Below are 19,080 nucleotides of genomic sequence, written 5' to 3'. Positions count from 1 at the left end.
ATGTCATGCTTCACTCTGAATATAGATATAAACAGGTGCATTCATATTCAACCAAGTTAAAAAAAATAAACATATAAAGCCAAAGTAACATTTATTAATGTATTCTAGGCAGTGAATCGAGTGCTTCAACCATTTGCGCCTCCGGTGGGGAAGAAAAACATCAAGCTGCAGAAAAATAGAGAAGCGGAACCAACGGAAAGTCATGTTTCCACCCGGACTTGTTTTTTAGCGTAAATCCCAAAATGCGTCGCGTTTAGTAGATTAGGAGATAAATGAAAATAAAGTGATGATTTATTGAACCAAAGGGATGGCCACGCTGGTTCTGGATAACGGAGCTTATTGGGCGAAGATCGGTTACAGTCCGGACAAAGTGAGGTGAGCACAAACAAAAACATCCGGCCGAGTTTCACGTGAAAGAAACGAGTGAATGCAGGAAATTATTATTATACCCAGTTATTGAATAAACGTGCCTGTCCAGCGCTTTACCATGTTTTTAAACTGATCGAAATTCCTTATCATGTACAATAATCATTAATCAAATGTTAAGTTGAACTACTTCTGGGAATCATAATTGTAGCCTTGGGTGAATGAATGAAAATGAAAACAAATTAAAGTCAGTTTATTCAGTTTTTTAGAGAACAATCCTGAACATCCATTCAGAGCTACAATGGAACGGTTCATGCGTTCAAAGGGCCTAGTCAAAGCCCAGACCTAAACTCAACTAACAAGAGCATGTTGTCCTATTTGTTAACTGGGATCAATTAAATTCAAATGATTTTTCTGTAAAGTAAGACATGTGTTGTCAATTGGTGCTACAGAAGTAAATGGAATTGAGTTAAAACCGAATTAAGAATTCAGACAATTCAGAAAGATGTCATTCATCAACATAGCTGATTTTACCTCATTACCTTAACTTTACATATTGAATAAAAGTAACTCAAGAACGGAGCCCTGATGAACTCCACATGTGATCTTTCCTACATCAGATTTCTAAGTAATGAAAAGGTTTGTTTCATGTAGCAATTATAATCCTGACTTCTTTCCTCTCAGCGTAATCCCAAATTGTCAGTTTCGCTCGAAGACGTCCAGATTAAAAACTTTCACAGCCAACCAGCTGGATGAGATCAAAGATCCCTCAGGTCTCTTTTACATCCTGCCCTTTCAGAAGGTGAGCATAAATCTGAAAATATCTGACGCTACTGATAAAAAAATAACAAAATGAAGGTAATATGTTCTCTGGGTCTGCAGGGTTACTTGGTTAACTGGGATGTCCAGAGGAAAGTGTGGGATCACCTGTTTGGGAAGGAGATGTTTAAGGTTTGTTTATTCTGCTTTGCTTTCAGAAAACTCTGAATGATTTCTATTTTTTACACGCTGGAGCTGAGAGTTTTCTCTCTGAGCAGGTGGAGTTTCCAGACACGAGCATCATCATCACCGAGCCGTACTTCAACTTCTCCTCCATTCAGGAGTCCATGAACGAGATCCTGTTTGAGGAATACCAGTTCCAGTCGGCTCTGCGGATCAACGGTGAGTCTCAGCTGGAGACCGATCGCTTTAATCGATTATTGAAATGATCCTCATCTAATTTAGTCATTGATTAATCATCAACAGTGGAGGGTAGAGTACCCAAAAATTGCACTTTAGCATATTTTTACTCAAGTAAAAGTAAAAAGTAGCCGTCCAAGAAATTTCTTAATTCAGAGTGAAAACGTATTTGTTAAAAAGCCTGTCAGATTGTTATTCAGAAGCAATAGAAAACTGATAGATGGTTGTCATCAAAAGTACATATTCTTTCTAATTTACTTGTCTTATGGTTTGTACCTGTGACATTTTGGCTAAAATCTCCTTGCCGTCCTCCAGCCGGGTCGCTCGGCGCTCATCACTACTTCACCACGAAGCCATCGGAGCTCTGCTGCCTGGTGGTCGACTCGGGATTCTCCTTCACCCACATCGTCCCCTACTGTCGCAGCAAGAAGCTGAAGGAGGGCATCCGCAGGTCAGAGAGCAGCGACCTTTAGAGGAAATGACAGAGAGCAGCACCAGGGGGCGCTAACAGGAGCTTGTTTCTTTGTTTCATCTTTCAGGATCAATGTGGGAGGGAAACTGCTCACAAATCACTTGAAGGAGATAATCTCATATCGGTATGGAGAGAGAGGGATTCTCACAGCAGCAACGCTTTGTGTTGATTAAGTGTTATGTATGGAGCTAAATTGGGGTCAAAAATTAGTTTATGTCAAGATGAAAAATTTAAAAATGGGGGGAAAAAAAGTTTGGAATTTTTTAAAGTTCCAAACTATTTTTTCAGTTTCACATGATTTTGTTCCAGTTTAAAAAATAAAAAATTTTAAACAAACTTTATTACTCAAATTTATCTCCTCATTATCTCAATAGTATGGAGCTAAATTTAGGCCATGAATAAACTTTTCGGCCCCATTTGCTCCATCGTCATGTGTGTTCTTTTAATTTTGCAGTCAGTTACACGTGATGGACGAAACGTATGTGATCAACCAGGTGAAGGAAGACGTTTGCTACGTCTCTCAGCAGTTCCACAAGGACATGGAGATCGCACAGTGAGGCTCACCGATGTTGCTCCATATTTTACCGGAACCAAACCCGTAATGTCTTGACCCATCTCACTTTCTGTTGTTTTTCAGGATGAAAGGGGAAGAAAACACCGTAATGAGGGATTACGTTCTTCCAGATTTCAGCGCCATCAAAAAAGGTTTCTGTAAGGTGAGACCGATCGCCAGAAATATTCCAATATTTTTAAAGTATTTTATAAGAATTCACTTTTTCACTTGATTTATTACTTTTTTAGTGATTTTGTTGCAGACTTTTTGCTTTGTTGGTGAACCAAGCTTCAGTTGTCAGACAAATTATTTCTCATCTGAATTTAGAAATTTGAAACTGAAAATTTCAGTTTAAAATTTAAAAACTGAAAAAATAAGATTTGAAATTGGAAATAAAAAGATTTAAAAAGTAAGTTTTAGATTCAGTTTTTATTTGATTTAATTGTCAAAACCAATCACATAAACAGAATATCGATGATGTTTTAAAGACGTTTCCAGTTCCCACGGTTCCTGAATGCAACAGCTGGAAATAATTTTGTCAGTTCTGAAGCCTCGTCTTTGTAGAAAATATTAAAAACTGAAGAAAAGTTTGTATCTGAAAAGTAGTTTTGAACTTTTTTTTTCAATTTCAAACTTATTTTTCAGTTTAAAGAAGAAAAAAAATTGAAGCAAACTTTATGGTCCCAATTTAGCTCCATACATTTCTGTCTTTATTCAGGCCAGCAAACATCCACAATTTCATCTTTTTTGAGCTGATGAAAAAATTTAGGATTGCATTCCTCTACTTTAAAATGTAGAAATATTTAAAAGTTCAAATTTATTTTGATAGCAAAAACAAAACGTTTCCCTTTCCTTTAGACCAGTTGGTTTTGGTTCTTTTCGCTCGAGTTCTGATGTTTCTGTGAGACCAGTTCAGGTCTGATTCTAAGTTTTCTCCGCCTATCAGCCGCGGGAAGAAATGGTCTTCAGCGGAAAGTACAAGACAGGCGAGCAGACACTGCGGTTGGCCAACGAGCGGTTCGCGGTCCCGGAGATGCTCTTCCATCCGTCGGACATCGGCATCCAGGAGATGGGAATCCCGGAGGCCATCGCTGACTCGGTCCAGTCGCTTCCAGAAGGTTTGTGGTTCAAATCGGACGTCAGATCTGAAGATAAATTCAAATCCAGTCAAACTTTAACATGAACGTGTCTGTGAACTTTCAGGGTCACATAAAGACAGTTACAAAGTCAACCTTTTATCACCTGAAGAACATTTCCAGGATCAAAAGATTTGCTAGATCTAGAGCAGGGGTGTCCAAAGTGTGGCCTGGGGGCCATTTGCGGTCCTTGGAGTAATTTTGTATGGCCCCCAAGTGCAGAATCTTATCAATTTGGTCCTTTCTTTTATTAGTTTTTAGAATGTCATTAACAAATTTAAATGTCAAATGGATTTTTATTGATTATTAGCAATATATTAAAAAATTTGGTACAAAGTATATCAATAAAATTTTAGTAAATTCGCAACAAATTATTTTGACTTTGTTCATAAAATGACTTTAAAAATGTTGACTAGATGATGTTTATGACGTAAAGCATGTTGAACTGCTATGTTGCTGAAATGTGCTGTACAAATAAACTTGATTGATTGATTGATTGATTGATTGATTGATTTTGTTTGTTAGAGATGCACCCCCACTTCTACCAGAACATCGTCCTGACCGGAGGGAACTCACTGTTTCCTGGTTTTAGAGAGCGTTTGGAGGCGGAGCTTCGGTCCCTTGTCCCCGCCCATCTACCAGTGAACGTATTACTGCCTGAAAAGTAAGAAGCCTCAGTTTTCCAGAAGGTTCGAACAGACGATACTTATACTGCTGAGCTGCCATTAAAACACTAACAAATAAGGTCCAGGTGAAAATTCAAAACAGAAATTAGTGTTGGATTGGGGTTAAAGTGGAAAAAAGTGGAGAAACTCAAGAGTGTGAACCGTGTAGCTGAGGAACCAGCTTCTGAGCGTCTTTAGTTCTGGTCTTAACGTCTGTGACTGTGTTCCTGTTCTGCAGTCCCGTCTGTTACTCCTGGGAGGGAGGGAAGCTGCTGGCTCACAGTCCGGACTACGACGAGATGGTGGTGATGCGGGAGGACTACGAAGAGAACGGACACATCGTCTGCGAGGAGAAGTTTGATATTTGAGTAAAAACTGATTTTCAGACGGAGATCGTCTCTGACCAGCGATGGAAACCCTCTTCAGAATTCAAACACATTTCACTGCATCAGAAGTGCGGATGCACACATTCCCAAAAGCTTTTTTATTTACAGACCAATTAAAAAACACAAACTGTTTCCCTTTTGTACCGCTATCTGCTGAGTGTATTAATCAATGATTTGGGTTATAAAGTGGCTTCACAAATCAACAGGAAGTTTGTTTTATTTAGGTTTTTGGAGACTTTCTATCTGATAAAGACTTCAGTAAATGTTCCACATGTCGTTTTTTTTTTTTTTTTTGGTAAACATGTCCCTTGTACTTCTTGTCCTGCATTTTCCTTACTGTCATCCAGATTCTTCTCTGATAGTCTTTTTTAAAACTTTGGTTGCTTTTTTATGATTTATGTGGAAGATAAAAAGTGACATCTCTGAATAATGGAACCTTGGAAAGTCCAGGTTTACAATTAAACCTGGAATTTAAATTATCATCCTTTGGGGAATCTTTTAATTATTCACTAAAGACAAAGATGTAATTTCTTCTCAAATGACGATGACGGAGGCCTGGTCATGGTTTGAATCTCTGTCCCAGCAAAGTTACGTTTAGGATTTGGTGTAGCTTACAAATAAGAAACCGACACATTGTTTAATTTTTCTTTATTAGGAGCAGAAATCCTGAGAAAACAAAGAATAATATGAGAAAACAACCCAAACTTTATGCATTACTTTTAAAGGTACCAAAGTAGATATACAAAAAGTGAAAACTGTGATTTATTCAATGATTTGGAGCAAACACACCTCTAAAATATGCAAAATAAAATTATATAATAAAATACAGTTAGTTTCAACAGGTGAGAACAATCAATATGATTGTTTCAAGTCCAACAAATCTACCATCCATGTCAGACTGCGAAGAGTCTCAATCAAAAATTAGAGTGATTATTTAAAGTGACGCCAGATTGAGTGAAAAATCTTCATTTTTCTGCTGGTTGTGTAACGGACGGCGGCCGGATCACGATTCCCTCCATATCCAGCTCCACTGAGTGAACGCTGAAATCTCCCAAACCCTGAAACACAGAAAGTTTAACTCAGGGGAAAATCAATAAATAACGCAGCAGAGGCGGAAGAAGAAAGAGATACAGAGGATGAATTAAAATCAGAATCTTGATCTGCACCAACCAGTTGGAGGTCAGTCCTGTTTGGAGGCAATTTATATTTCAACTCAAGCTCCAGTTTCCAACCAGGAGGTTCTCAAAGTCATGGATTAAAAGTTTGACTCTTACATCTGTTTAACAGGATTAAAAGTCTTAAAATACCCAACAGAACCAATTGTCCTCCAGCCACCAGCGTTTCCCCATCCTGGGAAAAAGCCTCAGCATCCAGGGCAGAAGGGCTACTGAAGCCCTGAGGCTCACTGAAACCGGGCTGTTTGGACTCTGCTACTGATGGTCTGGTTCTTCAGCTGCTGCTTGCAACTTATTACAAAAATGGCTTTAAATTGGTCTGACTGGGTTTGCTCAGTTAGAGGTCCTGAAGTGGCGCTAAAGACCTGGATGACTCTTAAATCTGGGCTAAAATATCACTGTTGTAAACCTGACTTGTGTGAAAGATTTAAATATGTTCAGCTGCTGCTTAGATTTACAGATTAAATCTAAATCCAGTGGATTCAAGATGGCTGTCCAACTCCAGATTGAACTTGGTTCTGTATGTAAAAGCTACTTCTTTGAGCTTTACGCCGAATGATCCCCTTCTGTAAAGTTAAAATGTCTCTTATTAGCAGCACCTCTTGATGAAGGCACAAGGTTTATTTTGTAAATGAGTTTTTTTAATATTGAGCAGTAAAAATTGTGCATTTGTTTTATTGTATGCAAAAACTAGCCAATATTTTTGGGTTGTAAATGTTAAGGCTGTAGCTTACACAGTTTTGTGTGTAGATTCACCTCCTGCGGTGAAACTGAAGGTTTATTTCCATCAGTAAAGCCTCTTCCTTCATTCATGGGCGATGCTAAAACATTTGACCTCTGATGTTTTGTTGGTGATTGTTTTTGTTAAATTGCAGAAGCATATTTAAACAATCAAAGCTAAAGGAGGTCTGAAGTGTGCGACCTTTGCTTGCAGGACCTGTATTTTGTGTATGTCTGCAGAAGTCTCACCGGCGTGTTCCTGAGGGTCTTCAGAACCGCCTCCTGCTGTCGGGGCTCCCTGGTCAGCAGGTACAGGAAGCCGCCGCCTCCGGCTCCTGCCAGGCTCTGACCCAGAACCAGCGGCCTCAGAGCCTCCATCATGGTTCTGACGGAGGCCGGCTCGCATCCTGGAGCCATTAGCTTCTTCTGCTGCCACGAGCGGTCCAAACACCGACCCAGCCGGGGCAGAGAACCTGGGAGGGAAGTATTACCAAACAGATTGATTCATTTAATGACTTGGTTTAGTTTATTATCTTTGGACCTAAAGAGGAACAATCCGGACTGAACCCTCAGAGCCACATTAAGACGGTCACAAAGTCGGCCTTCTATCACCTGGAGAACATCTCCAGGACTAAAGTCTCAGCGAGACCTAGAGAAACTCATCCATGTGTTTATCTCTAGTCGTATTGATTACTGCAACAGCGTCTTCACAGGTCTGCCTGAAAAAACAATCAGGTCCAGAACGCTGCTGCTGGAGTTCTGACAAAAACCAGGAAGTTAGAGAACAGACTTTAAAATACTGATGTTAGTTTATAAACCACTGAATTGCTCAGCACCACAATACATTAACAATCTGCTGTTGTCACAGCAACCTTCCAGAACCTCTCAGCTCTCCTGGCTCCGGTTCTGTTTGCATGGAGAACCAGAACCAAACATGGAGAAGCAGCATTCAGCTTCTATGCACCACAAATCTGGAACAAACTTCCTGAAAACTACAAAATAGCCGAAACACCGAATTCCTGTAAATACAGATTTAAAACCGTCCTGTTGAATCATAATCAATGAAACATTAATCAATGAAACATTAATCAATAATCAGATATTTACCAACGAAAAAATGTAATGGTTCAAATGTTGACTGTGACTTTATATTTTTATAAAATAAATCACTTTGAAATGACTTGTTGCTAAAATATGCCGTACAAATAAACTTGATTGATTGACTTATTGATTGATTGATTGATTGATTGATTGACATGAATGTGTACTTGGTTCACATATTTCATATTTTCACCTTCTGAACAGGATTTAGCGCATTCCTCAGAGTTGGACACCAGCTGCTGGGCGTTCTCAACCATCGCCGGAAGACGGCTGTACCAGCTGCGGACCACATCCTGTACAAAACAAACACACAGCGAGCGCCATTTTCAAGAAGACTGGACCCAAACGGGGGCCAAAATTGGGGTCCAATTTTGAATCAAAAAATTGCTTATTTTGTCACTATATGATTTTTGATTAGGAAGTAATTAATTAGTAATAATGCCCTGCCACTAAAGCTGCTGTATGTATGTTTTATAAGAAATATATTTTTCATATTTTTGTTGAAACTGTCACCATTTTGTGACAGATAATCTCTGACTTCTTCCAATGTGAACTAGAAACAATCAATCAGAGCCAGGAGGTGTGTCTTAGTGCTGTCAATCATGCTCATTTGCAGTACTTCCCACTTGCTCTCCCCATCAGCATAGCCTGTTGTGAATGTAAAGGCTAGTTAGTATGGCATGGTCAGTGGCTTCTCCACCATTAGCACGTTTAGCAGCGAGTACATGAGGATAACTGACAGCGCTAAGACACTCCTCTGAGCTCTGACTTGTTCCTTTTAGCTGGGAGCGGTGAATTTCTACTGACAGAAATAGCATCTCGGGAAAGAGAGCAATCTTTTCAGTTCTTTATCTGTCTTATATTACACTGTAATGGCAGCCACAGCTTTAACAAATATGTAAAAAACATATTTTTATGTTACATATTGCAGCAATAACTCAATAACATTTTTCAGTTGAGTCACAAAACTATTTAGGACAAGTTAAACATTTTCCCGGACAGAGCGGCTCTCGTCCAGGCTAAAGTTGTTTTCTCAAAGTTAAAAGTGAGAGGAGTGAAGCATCTTCTCTCAGTGGGATCTTCTCCTCTGACCTGCAGCAGGTTTCGAGCCAGACGCGTCTTTCCGGTGTAAACCAGCAGGAGGTGCTGCTCCAGAGACATCAGGAACTCCTGCGGAGGACTCAGACGCTCCACCTCCACCTGCAGGGGCAGAGACGCTCTGGAACGACCCACCTTGACTCCGCCCACCAGACCGCCCACCTGGTCCTGCCAGCCGCCACCTGGTGGAGCAGCAGGAAGTGATTAGGGAGATGAAGCGGAAGGAGATCAGAGCGGAGGGAGACGGGGACCTGTGGTGAGAATCTGCTCCAGGTACAGGACCGCGTGGATCAGGGAGTCTGTGTCGTACGTCCGGCCTGTACACCTGTAGACCGCTGCCAACAGCGCCCCCGCCAGGATGCTGCTGGTACCTGTAGGAAATTGACACTATTTCATCACCTGCAGGTTTACCACAGCATTAAAAGGGACCTATTATGATAAATTTGCATTTTTGTGCTTCCATTCGGGTCTCAACTGCTTCTAAAAACAGAGCAAGCACATGAAAACTAAAAACAACTAAATGAACAGCCATTTTTTGGCAATAATTAAAGTATGTTGGCATCTGGACAATGAGCAGTTTCATTCCTGTTTTTTCATGTTTTTTTCTAAAAACAGAGTGTCTTCAGTCAGAGGCTTCTTCAAATTCACTGTAATACAGACTGCTACTGTAGATCTTTCCTTCCCACAGCCATCATCATCTACAATAACTAACCTTTGAATTAATATGAATTACAGAAACATTTAATTTCTCTTTGGGATCAATAAAGCATCAATTTCAATTTGAATTGAACACAAATTCAAAAACTTCCTGCTATGAAGTCACATTGGAGGCTGTTACCTAGCAACCTCAGCTCAGCTTGTTACCTAGCACCCAACCTGAGCTCAGCATATTTGGTCAGCTGGTTTTACCACTGTATGCATTGTACAATGGCTGCTGGAAAAGGTGAGTGTTTTGATGATGACTTACGATCCTGAAATTACTTGCTGCATTCTTGTTGTACTTTAGGCTCCACTTATGCTTTTCAAAGATGTACGCTTGTGTAACTGCGCACCTGTTTGCCACCATTTTCACATGTAAACATTGAAAGTAGCTCAAAATAGGCAGAACTGACCAGACTAAAATCTCAGTATCTAAGAGCAATTTTATGAGAAACTATAATGAAAATGTTTCGAATCGACCACAGACCTATCCTAACCTGTTCGAGGCTTTATTCAGCAGCTGCTCCGCCCGTCGTGTTTTAGCATTGCTCACCCAGACCGGATCCGGTCGGCAGCTCCGACCAGCTGTGCAGCTCCAACCCTCCACCCCAGCTCTGCATCAGCTGTTGCCCCAGAGGATGCTGGGAGGACAGAGACACCAGACCACTGCACACACAGACTGCCTTCAGCAGAGCTCCTGCAGCACAAAGACATCAGCAGTGAGTATTTAGTGGCATTAAGATGTCTTAAATTTGTTAGAAAAAATGTAAGTTGGCCTTAAATATGTTAATCAAAGGTTTTACATTTTATAGTAGCAACACCAGTTTCTCTCCTATATTTTATGTACCAGAGGTTTGTTTTTCTTGTGGGATTTTCTGTCAGGCAAATGCTGACTGGCACTCACAAAGTGGTTGAGGCTAACGCTAACTCGCTGCTAACATATTCTTACTAGCTTGCAGAGTTCGGTAGTAACTAGTTACATTTACTTGAGTAATTGTTTTTAAGAAAAAAAAATGTAGCTTTAAGAATATTTTTTTACCACACTAAAGTTTTTGCTTTTACTTGAGTATTTTTATTATGCAGTATCGCTGCTCTTGAGTAAAATGTCTGGATTTTAAACCCACTGAATGACAAACAAACATGCTTTAACCAGAAATTCAACATACAGAGACACCTGCAGGTTTTGTTAAAGTTTCATAATTTTTATTGTTGAAAGAAACTGATTTGGAGCATTTTTTTTTTTTGCTTTTTTCTGATCTTGTTATTCTGTTGTAGTTACGTTATTTATACTTAAAATGCCAAAATTTCAACACATAACTTCATTATTTTGGTCCATCTCATGATGTAATTTTTAAATATAATTGATTGATGTTTTGATCAGTTGCTCAGTATTTGAGTAGAGGTTTTACAAAATACTTTTTCCTCTTACATGAGTAATTCCTTTTTACTTTTACTTGAATAAAAATATGTCAAAGTTTTGTTAAACTGTAGAAAACTAGCTATCATTTTTATTTTATTTATTACCAGTTAGCACAATGCTACTTTCATTCAATGCAACAATGTTCAGCACTGCTACTATATAATGTACGTCATTTTGTTTTGTACATTTCTGATCTTAAGTGTCATTCTTCAGGAACCCTGATGGTGTTGTACCCGGAGCGTGAGGCTGGCTGTAGTCCCTCAGGTCATCCAGGCTCTCACAGACTGTCTCTGTGGACGCGCCGCTGCCCCGCCCACCGCTGCAGCTGACCAATAGGATGTGGGGTTTCACAATGCGACGGGCTCTGGCTCCGATTGGACGTTTCCCGTCGATCTTCACAGCGACGTTCGTCACCGATCCTCCGTGCTCGAAGGCGATTGGTGGCGTGTCGCTCCAGCCCCCTGAAACACAAACACTGTAGCTCAAAAGCTGAAAACCTTAACCTGTTTAAGGAAACATAATAGTGTAACTTTTCAAGAGAAAAGTTACACCTGTTCCTCACCTGCCAGGTCCAGTCTGGCTGGACACTCTACTTCCTGCCACTCCCCGATAGGCGGGGCCTCCCCCTGTCCAATGGAGATGAACCTCTGGGATGACATCACAGCCTGCCGGAGCAGCACCTGGCCGGCGCCCTCATAGTGTCGAGCCGCCCGTACAAGCAGGTCTGGCCTGCAGGGGGCAGTAAAGCAGGTCAAAACGCATTCAACAAGCAGTGGAAAAAGACAGCGAGATGCTAACCTGCTCAGCCAGAGCTGTCGCTGTGCAGCAAGAGCATAAACTCCTTCCCTCAAGTTCCCCTCCTCCAACAGGAAGTAGGCGGAGCGCCAGGCCTTGTTAGCAGCTGGACCGCTCCTCAGGCCCCCCTCACTGCCCGCCATGCACACCAGAACGTCAGCGATGCATGAGAGACAGCGGGCAGCCACGCCCACCTGAGCTCCTGGCTCCGCCCCCGACTCCACACTTCCAGCAGCAACTAAAAAACAACATTTTATTCACTTCTTGACCATCTTCTGGCGTAAAAATGGTTTGATGAGTGTTAGCGCAATAACATTTCAGCTAGTGTGAATTAATGAAGGTGCTATCAGCTGATCTGTTTTCTGTTTAGAGCGGATGATGTGAGAAGAGATATTAGTCATATGACAAATAAGTGGACTGGATGTTAATTATCACTTATGACAGCATTGCTTAATATATTTTTATAGTTTTAATGTCTGTTTTTACTGTTAATATTGTTGTGATTTAATATCAAAACTAGCTTAGTATTTAACGGTTAAAAATACTAAGTTGATATTTTTATGAATGCAGGTACTATTCTGCATTATTCAAATTTAAACAGCATTTTGATAGAGGGAATCAATGCTGGTGCTTAGGTCTATTTACTCACTTGTATTAATTTTTATATTTACTTAAGTCAGAAATTTTTTTATCCTTTATGTTTGTACTTTCAGAAGCTACAGTTCTTCAGTAAAGCCCATTTAAACATCTGATGACCAGTGGGGTTTCATGTAGTCGTCAATTATGATCATGAAAACCAGTTTGTAACTCACTGCTGTCCAGAGTCTCCAGTAGCGCCCCCTGCTGGCCTCCCTGCACTGCCGCCCTGAAGCAAGGCAGCAGACAGACGTCGGTGCGACTCCGCAGGGCGTTGGCGGTTCTCCTCCTCCCTGCCAGGAATAGCAACTCCTCCCTCCACCGGAGCTCCGCCTCCTGGTGGGTGAGTGACAGCACCTCCCTCAGAGAGACTCTCCACGCCTCCCTCCATGTCTGCAGGCAGCCTGGACCCCCCAGCAGCCAGCCCACTCCTCCCTCAAGGCCCACAGTGCCCCCTCTGGGGTGGAGGACCGGGAAAAGTCGAGCCTCCAGGAGGGAGCACTGTTCTCCTTTCACCCACAGCTCCTCCGGCCTGAGGAGGAGAAAACGAATAAAACAACACACAAGGATAATCTGTTGTTTATCAAGAAAATGACATAAAAGATGATCAGAGTGGAAAGGTTTGGATCTTACTGTATTCCTGAGGAGCTGAAGAAAACAGTCCAGGTCTGGTTGAGGAAGGAGGCGCCGCTGTCATTAAAGGGAACCTGAGGGGAAGGAGGAGATGAAGATGGATGAGGAGGAAGACTGTGGTCATGTGAAACACATGATCTGTTTATCTGTCTGTTTAGAACCTTCATTATAACAGTTGGGTGTTTAAATATTATTTTATCAATTAAATCAAAGCAGTTTTTATCTGAATATTGCCAAATTACTTCAACAGATTCCTGCACTTTTTCCACACAGATACACAATTATGACTTTATAGCAATTTTATTTTTGCAAAAATGGCAATTTTTGCAAAAATGGCAAAAAATGTTGGGCTAAAGTGATGCTAACTCTCACCTGCTGGTGGCAGTATTTCTTATTTTTACTAATCTGCTGCCTTTATCTTCTATTGATGGCAAGTAATAGTCCACGGTCAAAATGGAAAGTAACAAAAACCTACATTTACCATCATAAATAAGTCCAAATATCATGTAAATATTTCCAAATAAGCTCCACAAAATCAGTGAGTCTATTAGCTAAAAAAACAAAAAAAGTAATGAAATGTGGAGGGACTTAGTGTGAAATAATGTTCAATATTATTTAATTTAATGAAGTGCTTATCAAATTCAGAGACTGATATTTATTCAGCAGTTTGTTAATGTATTTAATATGTTCTGGCCCAACCGGCCCTTTAAAAACATTTGTTATGAATATAGACATGAATATAGACTTGAAACCTCCTGGGCTTCTGAAAGAAAGAGTTTACTTTGCTTCGTGTTAAGTTTATAAAAATCTGAGCCACGGTCTGCTTCCCTGAGCATCACAATGTCTCCATGACAGCCAGGAGATTCAACTGAGGGCGTCTGATGAAACAGACCTGCTGCGTTTTTACCTGCAGGTCGTCGTGAGAGCCGGTCACCGTGTAGACGTTTAGCTTCAGCTCCCCCAGCTGAATCCAGTGTCCCTGGATGATGATGTCACTGCTGAGCGCAAGCCGCCTGAGGCAAGCTGACGCCGAGACGTCTACGCCTGAGAGCAAACAACCGGACGGGACGTCCAGAGGACCCTGAGGGACACCAGAGGACAGAATATGAACCACCATGCAAACCTGCTGTACTCACATTAATTAGTTTCACATTCAGATTCACTGACTTACTTTTCAATTTACTGCTTTTTCATATAAAAATAATTTCAGCATCACTTAGGAGGTAAATGCCAATTTGCTTGACCTATCCAAACCTGTTCAAGGTGACCTTTAATATCTAGAATCTTGTCTCTCATTGTTGTTTTTATCTTGAAAATTTGAACACTGCAATATCAGCATATCATTCAAAGATGTAAAATATTTACAGATATCTTCAGACGAGAGTAAAGTTTGATTAAAGTTGTCAGAAATTGTAAGATCAAAGAACTGTGCTTGTTATTTATAGATCCATAAAAAAATGACTGATTTTGAATCCATATTTCTCACTTTTTTGGGATAACTATAAAAAAATTTTGTCCAGTTTTTGCACCTCAAATTGCATTTCCACCCAGCGTTTCCTTGAAAAGACTGAGTTAAGACTCTTTCTGACCTGCAGGTGGCAGTGTTGCACCACCGCCCGGGTCGCCACGGCAACGTCTCCGTCCAGAACCGTGTTGATGATCCGAGCTCCTTTACTGAGCAGGCTCTCATTCTGGAGGGATTAAAGCAGGTTAAAACTACGAGCCGCCATCATAGTCAATATGAATTACTAGGGATTTTTCTAAAATTCAACAAATCATGTCTTCTTCTGGGGCGTTTAAAGTGTGGTGGTGTCCCACAGGGATCAGCTGTTGGCCCTTTTTGTATGATCTCGACCTGCTTTCAATTCGGTTTTGATTGAAAGCAAAACCGACGTTTCTGACGTTGAAGAAGAAGAAGCCACCTGAATGTGGGACAGAGTGTTTCCACCTGTCCAATCAGAGGTCAGACGGTCGACGTGCTGCTTCCCGGACAGAGTCAGGTAGTCATAGCGACCGCCGGGGACGTACACTGTGACAACGACAAACAGGATTTGTTTAAACTCAGACCAACTACCTGCAGATTTAAGCAACGTCAGATGCTGACCCAGTGAGAGTGGGGCTCCTCTCAGGATCCTCCACAGCTCCGCCCTGCCCGCCCTCACAGTCGCCCCCTGGGGACCGTCTGTGGGACTGCAGCCTGCTCTCCCCTCATTCACAAACTGATCCTGGGTCAAATCTGAGCAGAGACACTTCAACACGTCCAAGAAGAGGGAGATCTGTGGACAGAGACGGAAAGCTGTGTTCAAACAACTAAACCTGTTAACATTCAAACTTTAATTTAATCAGCTGAACATCACTAATCAATACATTATTAGTCACTAACTTAAAGTTGCAGCACATTTGTTGCAACTGTCACATTGTTGCCAAGCAAGGTGGTGGCATCAACTACTCACTCACTCTTTGGTTACCTAGCAACAATTTGATGTGTAAACTACGCAGCAGCAGTTTAAGGTTTTGCCACTGTGCCTCATAACTGCTTAAAAATTAAAGGCATGGAGTGAAAACTGTGCATAAAACAGGAAAGGTCACGGTGCCAGTGTTTCAGATATTTAAAACAAAACAAACCAATCAGTAAGTATCAATATCGACTGATATGAAACACTTAAATCATGATAGGTTTTTCAGTTAATGACGTGAAGCTACCTGCAGGGGCGGAGCTCCAGAGTCCAGGCCCAGGTAGGTGCAGCCGTCCAGGGGAGGACTGACGTGAGCCTGCAGCAGTTTCTCTGAGACAGACCTGCAGAAGAAGACTGGGCCTGACACCTGCAGGGATTTCACAGGATTTGTTTAAGCTGCTGCCGCCTACGGTGGTGCGTCTATCAAACATTCGATGACGCACCAGCGGGACTTTCCCATCAGGCATCAGGGCTCGTTGGATCTCCTCCCTGGTTCCTCTGTAGAGGATGTCGCGGACCCGACCCTGGAGACAACGACCCCTGACATCATCAGCTGACCCCAGCAGCCAGAGAAATCACACAGAAGGTTTCCACATGGTGGGCACCTGCGAGTCGCTCAGGTAGACTCCATGATCAGCTGCGTACGAGACGTCGCCCGGTACCGCCACCACGCGAACTCCAGAGAACCCGTCCCAGGATAAAACTGGTCACAAAACTGACAATTAAGACTGATGCAACTGAAAAATTAATAAACTGTGACTTTTTTCTGATCCAGCAAAGGTCTGTTACAATTACCAATAAATCAATTAATCACATGATAAATTGACACAAACGCAATCATTTTAATTTGCATGATTAATTATTTTGGGTTTTTTTTACCAAAAACTGGATGATAAAAATGTTCATTCTGGTGCTTCAGTCTCAATTAGCTCTTTATTTGAAGGACAGTTTTGTTTACTGAGACTTGATATATTATTTGTTGTTTCTGTTGTTTTGTTCATCTATTTTGGATATTTAAAATGTCTTCCAGTTCCAGTGATAAATGTTGGTTGGAATTTAAAGCTTGAGAAGGTGTTATTATTATTATTATTATTATTGTTATTCCATTACTGTTATATTACTTGAAAATGGTCTCAAAACAATATGTTGCAATAATTTCTTGGACAATTTATTGTTTAGAAAAATTCCTTATTGTGACAGGCCTTATCTGGATCAGAACCAGATTCTGCAGCATCAGTGAAGACAAAATCACCAAAGTCTTTCGGGACAGAGAGGATCATGTCGGTGCTGCAGACCCAGACTCCAGGAGGAGAACCCGGACAGATCTGAAAGCAAAACAGAATGAATGACGGTACCAAACTCGGCCTGATTCTGATTCTTCAGTTTCACTGAGCAGACCTGGGTGCTGAGCCGGTCCAGCAGGAGATCCAGAACACAAACCGGCGCCTGGACTTTCTGCCCAGGTTTCTCATCGGGAAGCCAACAGAAGGCTCGGCTGCAGGAGCTCCAGGGAAAATCCCGGCCCTGGGAGAGAAAAAAACTTAAATCTACAGCAAGGAAACACCAGAACAGAACCAAACTTAGTTCTGGACTCACAGTGTGCAGGATGAGGATGTGAGCATCATCCAGGACGTCGGCGGTCACCACCTGGAAACAAAGAATAAAAGAGGCAGATTAGCTCCAATAACATGAAACAGTTTAACATTTTACCTCCCGTCTCGCCTGCACATGTGAAAAATATCCACACTTAAGTTTTCTAAAATCTAATATACTAAATATACTTCAGATATTATAGTAAAAGCGCTATTTTGAAACAACTTTTTTTTGTACTTTAGCTGAGTTTACATACAATTAAAATTAAATTCAAAATGTATTTTATTTACTTTTATGTGCTAAAATGGAATAACTTTATGGACACTGATAATACTTGAAATTTATTAGAACTTTTGTGCTTATTCCATTTTAAGTGTAATGTTTTTACTTATGATTTTATACATGGCCAAATACAGAGTACACTCATACATACATTTTCTCAAAAGAAACGTGGAAATTTCAGAGTTAGAAGAAAACTTCTGAGGTTAATCTCAAAATTCCTGAGTTTTTTGTATTGTTTTTTGGGGGGCGGAAATTAATCCCTCCTTTTTTCGTTACCCCGTCTCGACTTTCTTCCATCGGTATAATTTCTACTTGGCCAATCAGTGAGCAGGAGAAATCGTGACGATGACGTCGATTTCCTACGTCTCTGTAGTTTTAGCAATAGCAGCGGAGAAGTGAGAAAAACCGTTCAGTCTGTGGTAGCCAAACTTCCAAATGTTGAATTAACATTAACTACTATCTTGTCCTAGATTAGCAGTTCTCTTTTTACAGTGGGGGGAGGCTACTTATTCACAAAGTCGGCCATTTCCGGTAAGCTAGCGCCGAACTGGCGCTTTACATACGTCACTGGCAACCGTTAGCTCACAAGAAAAGGCTTATTTTTGCTAAACTAGCTGTGACTCACCGTGTGTCCAGCTCTGCTGCTCAGGTGTTCAGCAGCGACCAGCAGGGCGTTCAGCGTCGCCCCTCCGCTGCCCAGCGGCTCCTGACGGTCCCTCACGGTCAAAAGCAACGCATCCCCAGCCAAGGTGCCGCGTTTCTGCCGCAACTCCAGTTCTTCACACACAAGAGCGCAAAATATCGGGAACTGAATACTGCAACTGCTCTGGGTACTGTGAACTTGTTAGTGGATCTGCTTTATCGTTAATCTGAAACGCCTGAAAAGGTTAATCAGTTTAACGTGATTATTTAAATAATCGTCAACTTTTTTAAATAACCGATTAATCGTTAACTGGAATACAAACTCAAAATTGGCAATTTCCAGTAAGAAAACATATTCAGAGCAATAATTAAGTCAAAACTGTACAAAAAAATATATATTTTGCATTTAAGATCAAGAAAGTCTTCAATATGTTCTACCCAGAACTCCAGTGGCATAGTTTTAGCTTCACCTGGTTTAAATTCTGTAAATATAAAAAAAATCTCCCATTGAGCAAATATTAATTAATCCAAAAATTGGGATTATTTTTAACTGTATAAATAAAAACTCGCTGAAATAAATTATAAAGTTGTAAAAAAAAAAAAGGTTTATTGTATTTGGCTTACTATTTTAAATCAATAATCTCATAACTAACTAAAAAAATACCTCAATCTAGAGTGACGCTCTAGTTTCACCCTTCTGACCCAGGGATCACTAATTTAATATCGTCTTTGTAAAATTATTATATCGTTACGATTAACAAAAAAATATATATTTTATATATATAGTCTGATTTAAAATGTCTTCATTGAAAGCGAAGTGAAACCCAAGCTGATTCTTCATTGTAATTTATTCCGTACATCAGCGACACCCTCAGGCCGACTGATGCAACTGCATAGTATGAAGATTCTTCTAAGATCGTAAATTGAACAGATGTTTCTCACCTCTCTGGAAAGCGTACACGCTGTCTTTGTGTTGGCAGGTGAGGACGACCACCGTCCACGGAAAGTCGCCGTTCTGCGACATCTTCCCCCGGTTGAAGTGGACGCAACAGAAGCTGTTTGACTGGTTTAAC

The 19,080-nt window shown here is 41.0% G+C and overlaps 2 protein-coding genes across 2 annotated transcripts; one reads left to right on the top strand and one right to left on the bottom strand.

The window, feature by feature from the left end:
• Nucleotides 1-229: 229 nt before the first annotated feature.
• On the top strand, nucleotides 230-4,960 carry actr6 (actin related protein 6). Its single transcript, XM_055033606.1, has 11 exons — nucleotides 230-375; nucleotides 1,051-1,168; nucleotides 1,249-1,317; nucleotides 1,404-1,527; nucleotides 1,861-1,996; nucleotides 2,085-2,141; nucleotides 2,472-2,570; nucleotides 2,655-2,733; nucleotides 3,517-3,688; nucleotides 4,232-4,370; nucleotides 4,610-4,960. Exons 1-11 carry the CDS (start codon nucleotides 308-310, stop codon nucleotides 4,737-4,739), a joined length of 1,191 nt encoding a protein of 396 aa, XP_054889581.1. The 5' UTR covers nucleotides 230-307; the 3' UTR covers nucleotides 4,740-4,960.
• A 461-nt stretch (nucleotides 4,961-5,421) lies between these two features.
• Nucleotides 5,422-19,056, bottom strand: LOC129351508 (L-fucose kinase). The gene is made up of 23 exons (XM_055020422.1): nucleotides 18,950-19,056; nucleotides 17,991-18,142; nucleotides 17,087-17,137; nucleotides 16,889-17,014; nucleotides 16,743-16,815; nucleotides 16,096-16,193; nucleotides 15,934-16,014; nucleotides 15,738-15,857; nucleotides 15,139-15,310; nucleotides 14,957-15,063; nucleotides 14,624-14,725; nucleotides 13,942-14,115; nucleotides 13,035-13,108; nucleotides 12,578-12,933; nucleotides 11,769-12,003; nucleotides 11,533-11,699; nucleotides 11,204-11,431; nucleotides 10,104-10,247; nucleotides 9,103-9,222; nucleotides 8,846-9,033; nucleotides 7,947-8,046; nucleotides 6,902-7,125; nucleotides 5,422-5,815 (listed from the first exon to the last, which is right to left on the bottom strand). Exons 1-23 carry the CDS (start codon nucleotides 19,029-19,031, stop codon nucleotides 5,723-5,725), a joined length of 3,267 nt encoding a protein of 1,088 aa, XP_054876397.1. The 5' UTR covers nucleotides 19,032-19,056; the 3' UTR covers nucleotides 5,422-5,722.
• Between the last annotated feature and the right edge of the window lie 24 nt (nucleotides 19,057-19,080).

This window comes from Poeciliopsis prolifica, unplaced genomic scaffold, assembly GCF_027474105.1.
Source record: "Poeciliopsis prolifica strain line A6 unplaced genomic scaffold, Auburn_PproV2 SCAFFOLD001, whole genome shotgun sequence".
NCBI lineage: Eukaryota > Metazoa > Chordata > Actinopteri > Cyprinodontiformes > Poeciliidae > Poeciliopsis > Poeciliopsis prolifica.
The sequence above is the reverse complement of the archived record's forward strand: the minus strand, read 5'-3'. Positions and strand labels throughout refer to the sequence as shown.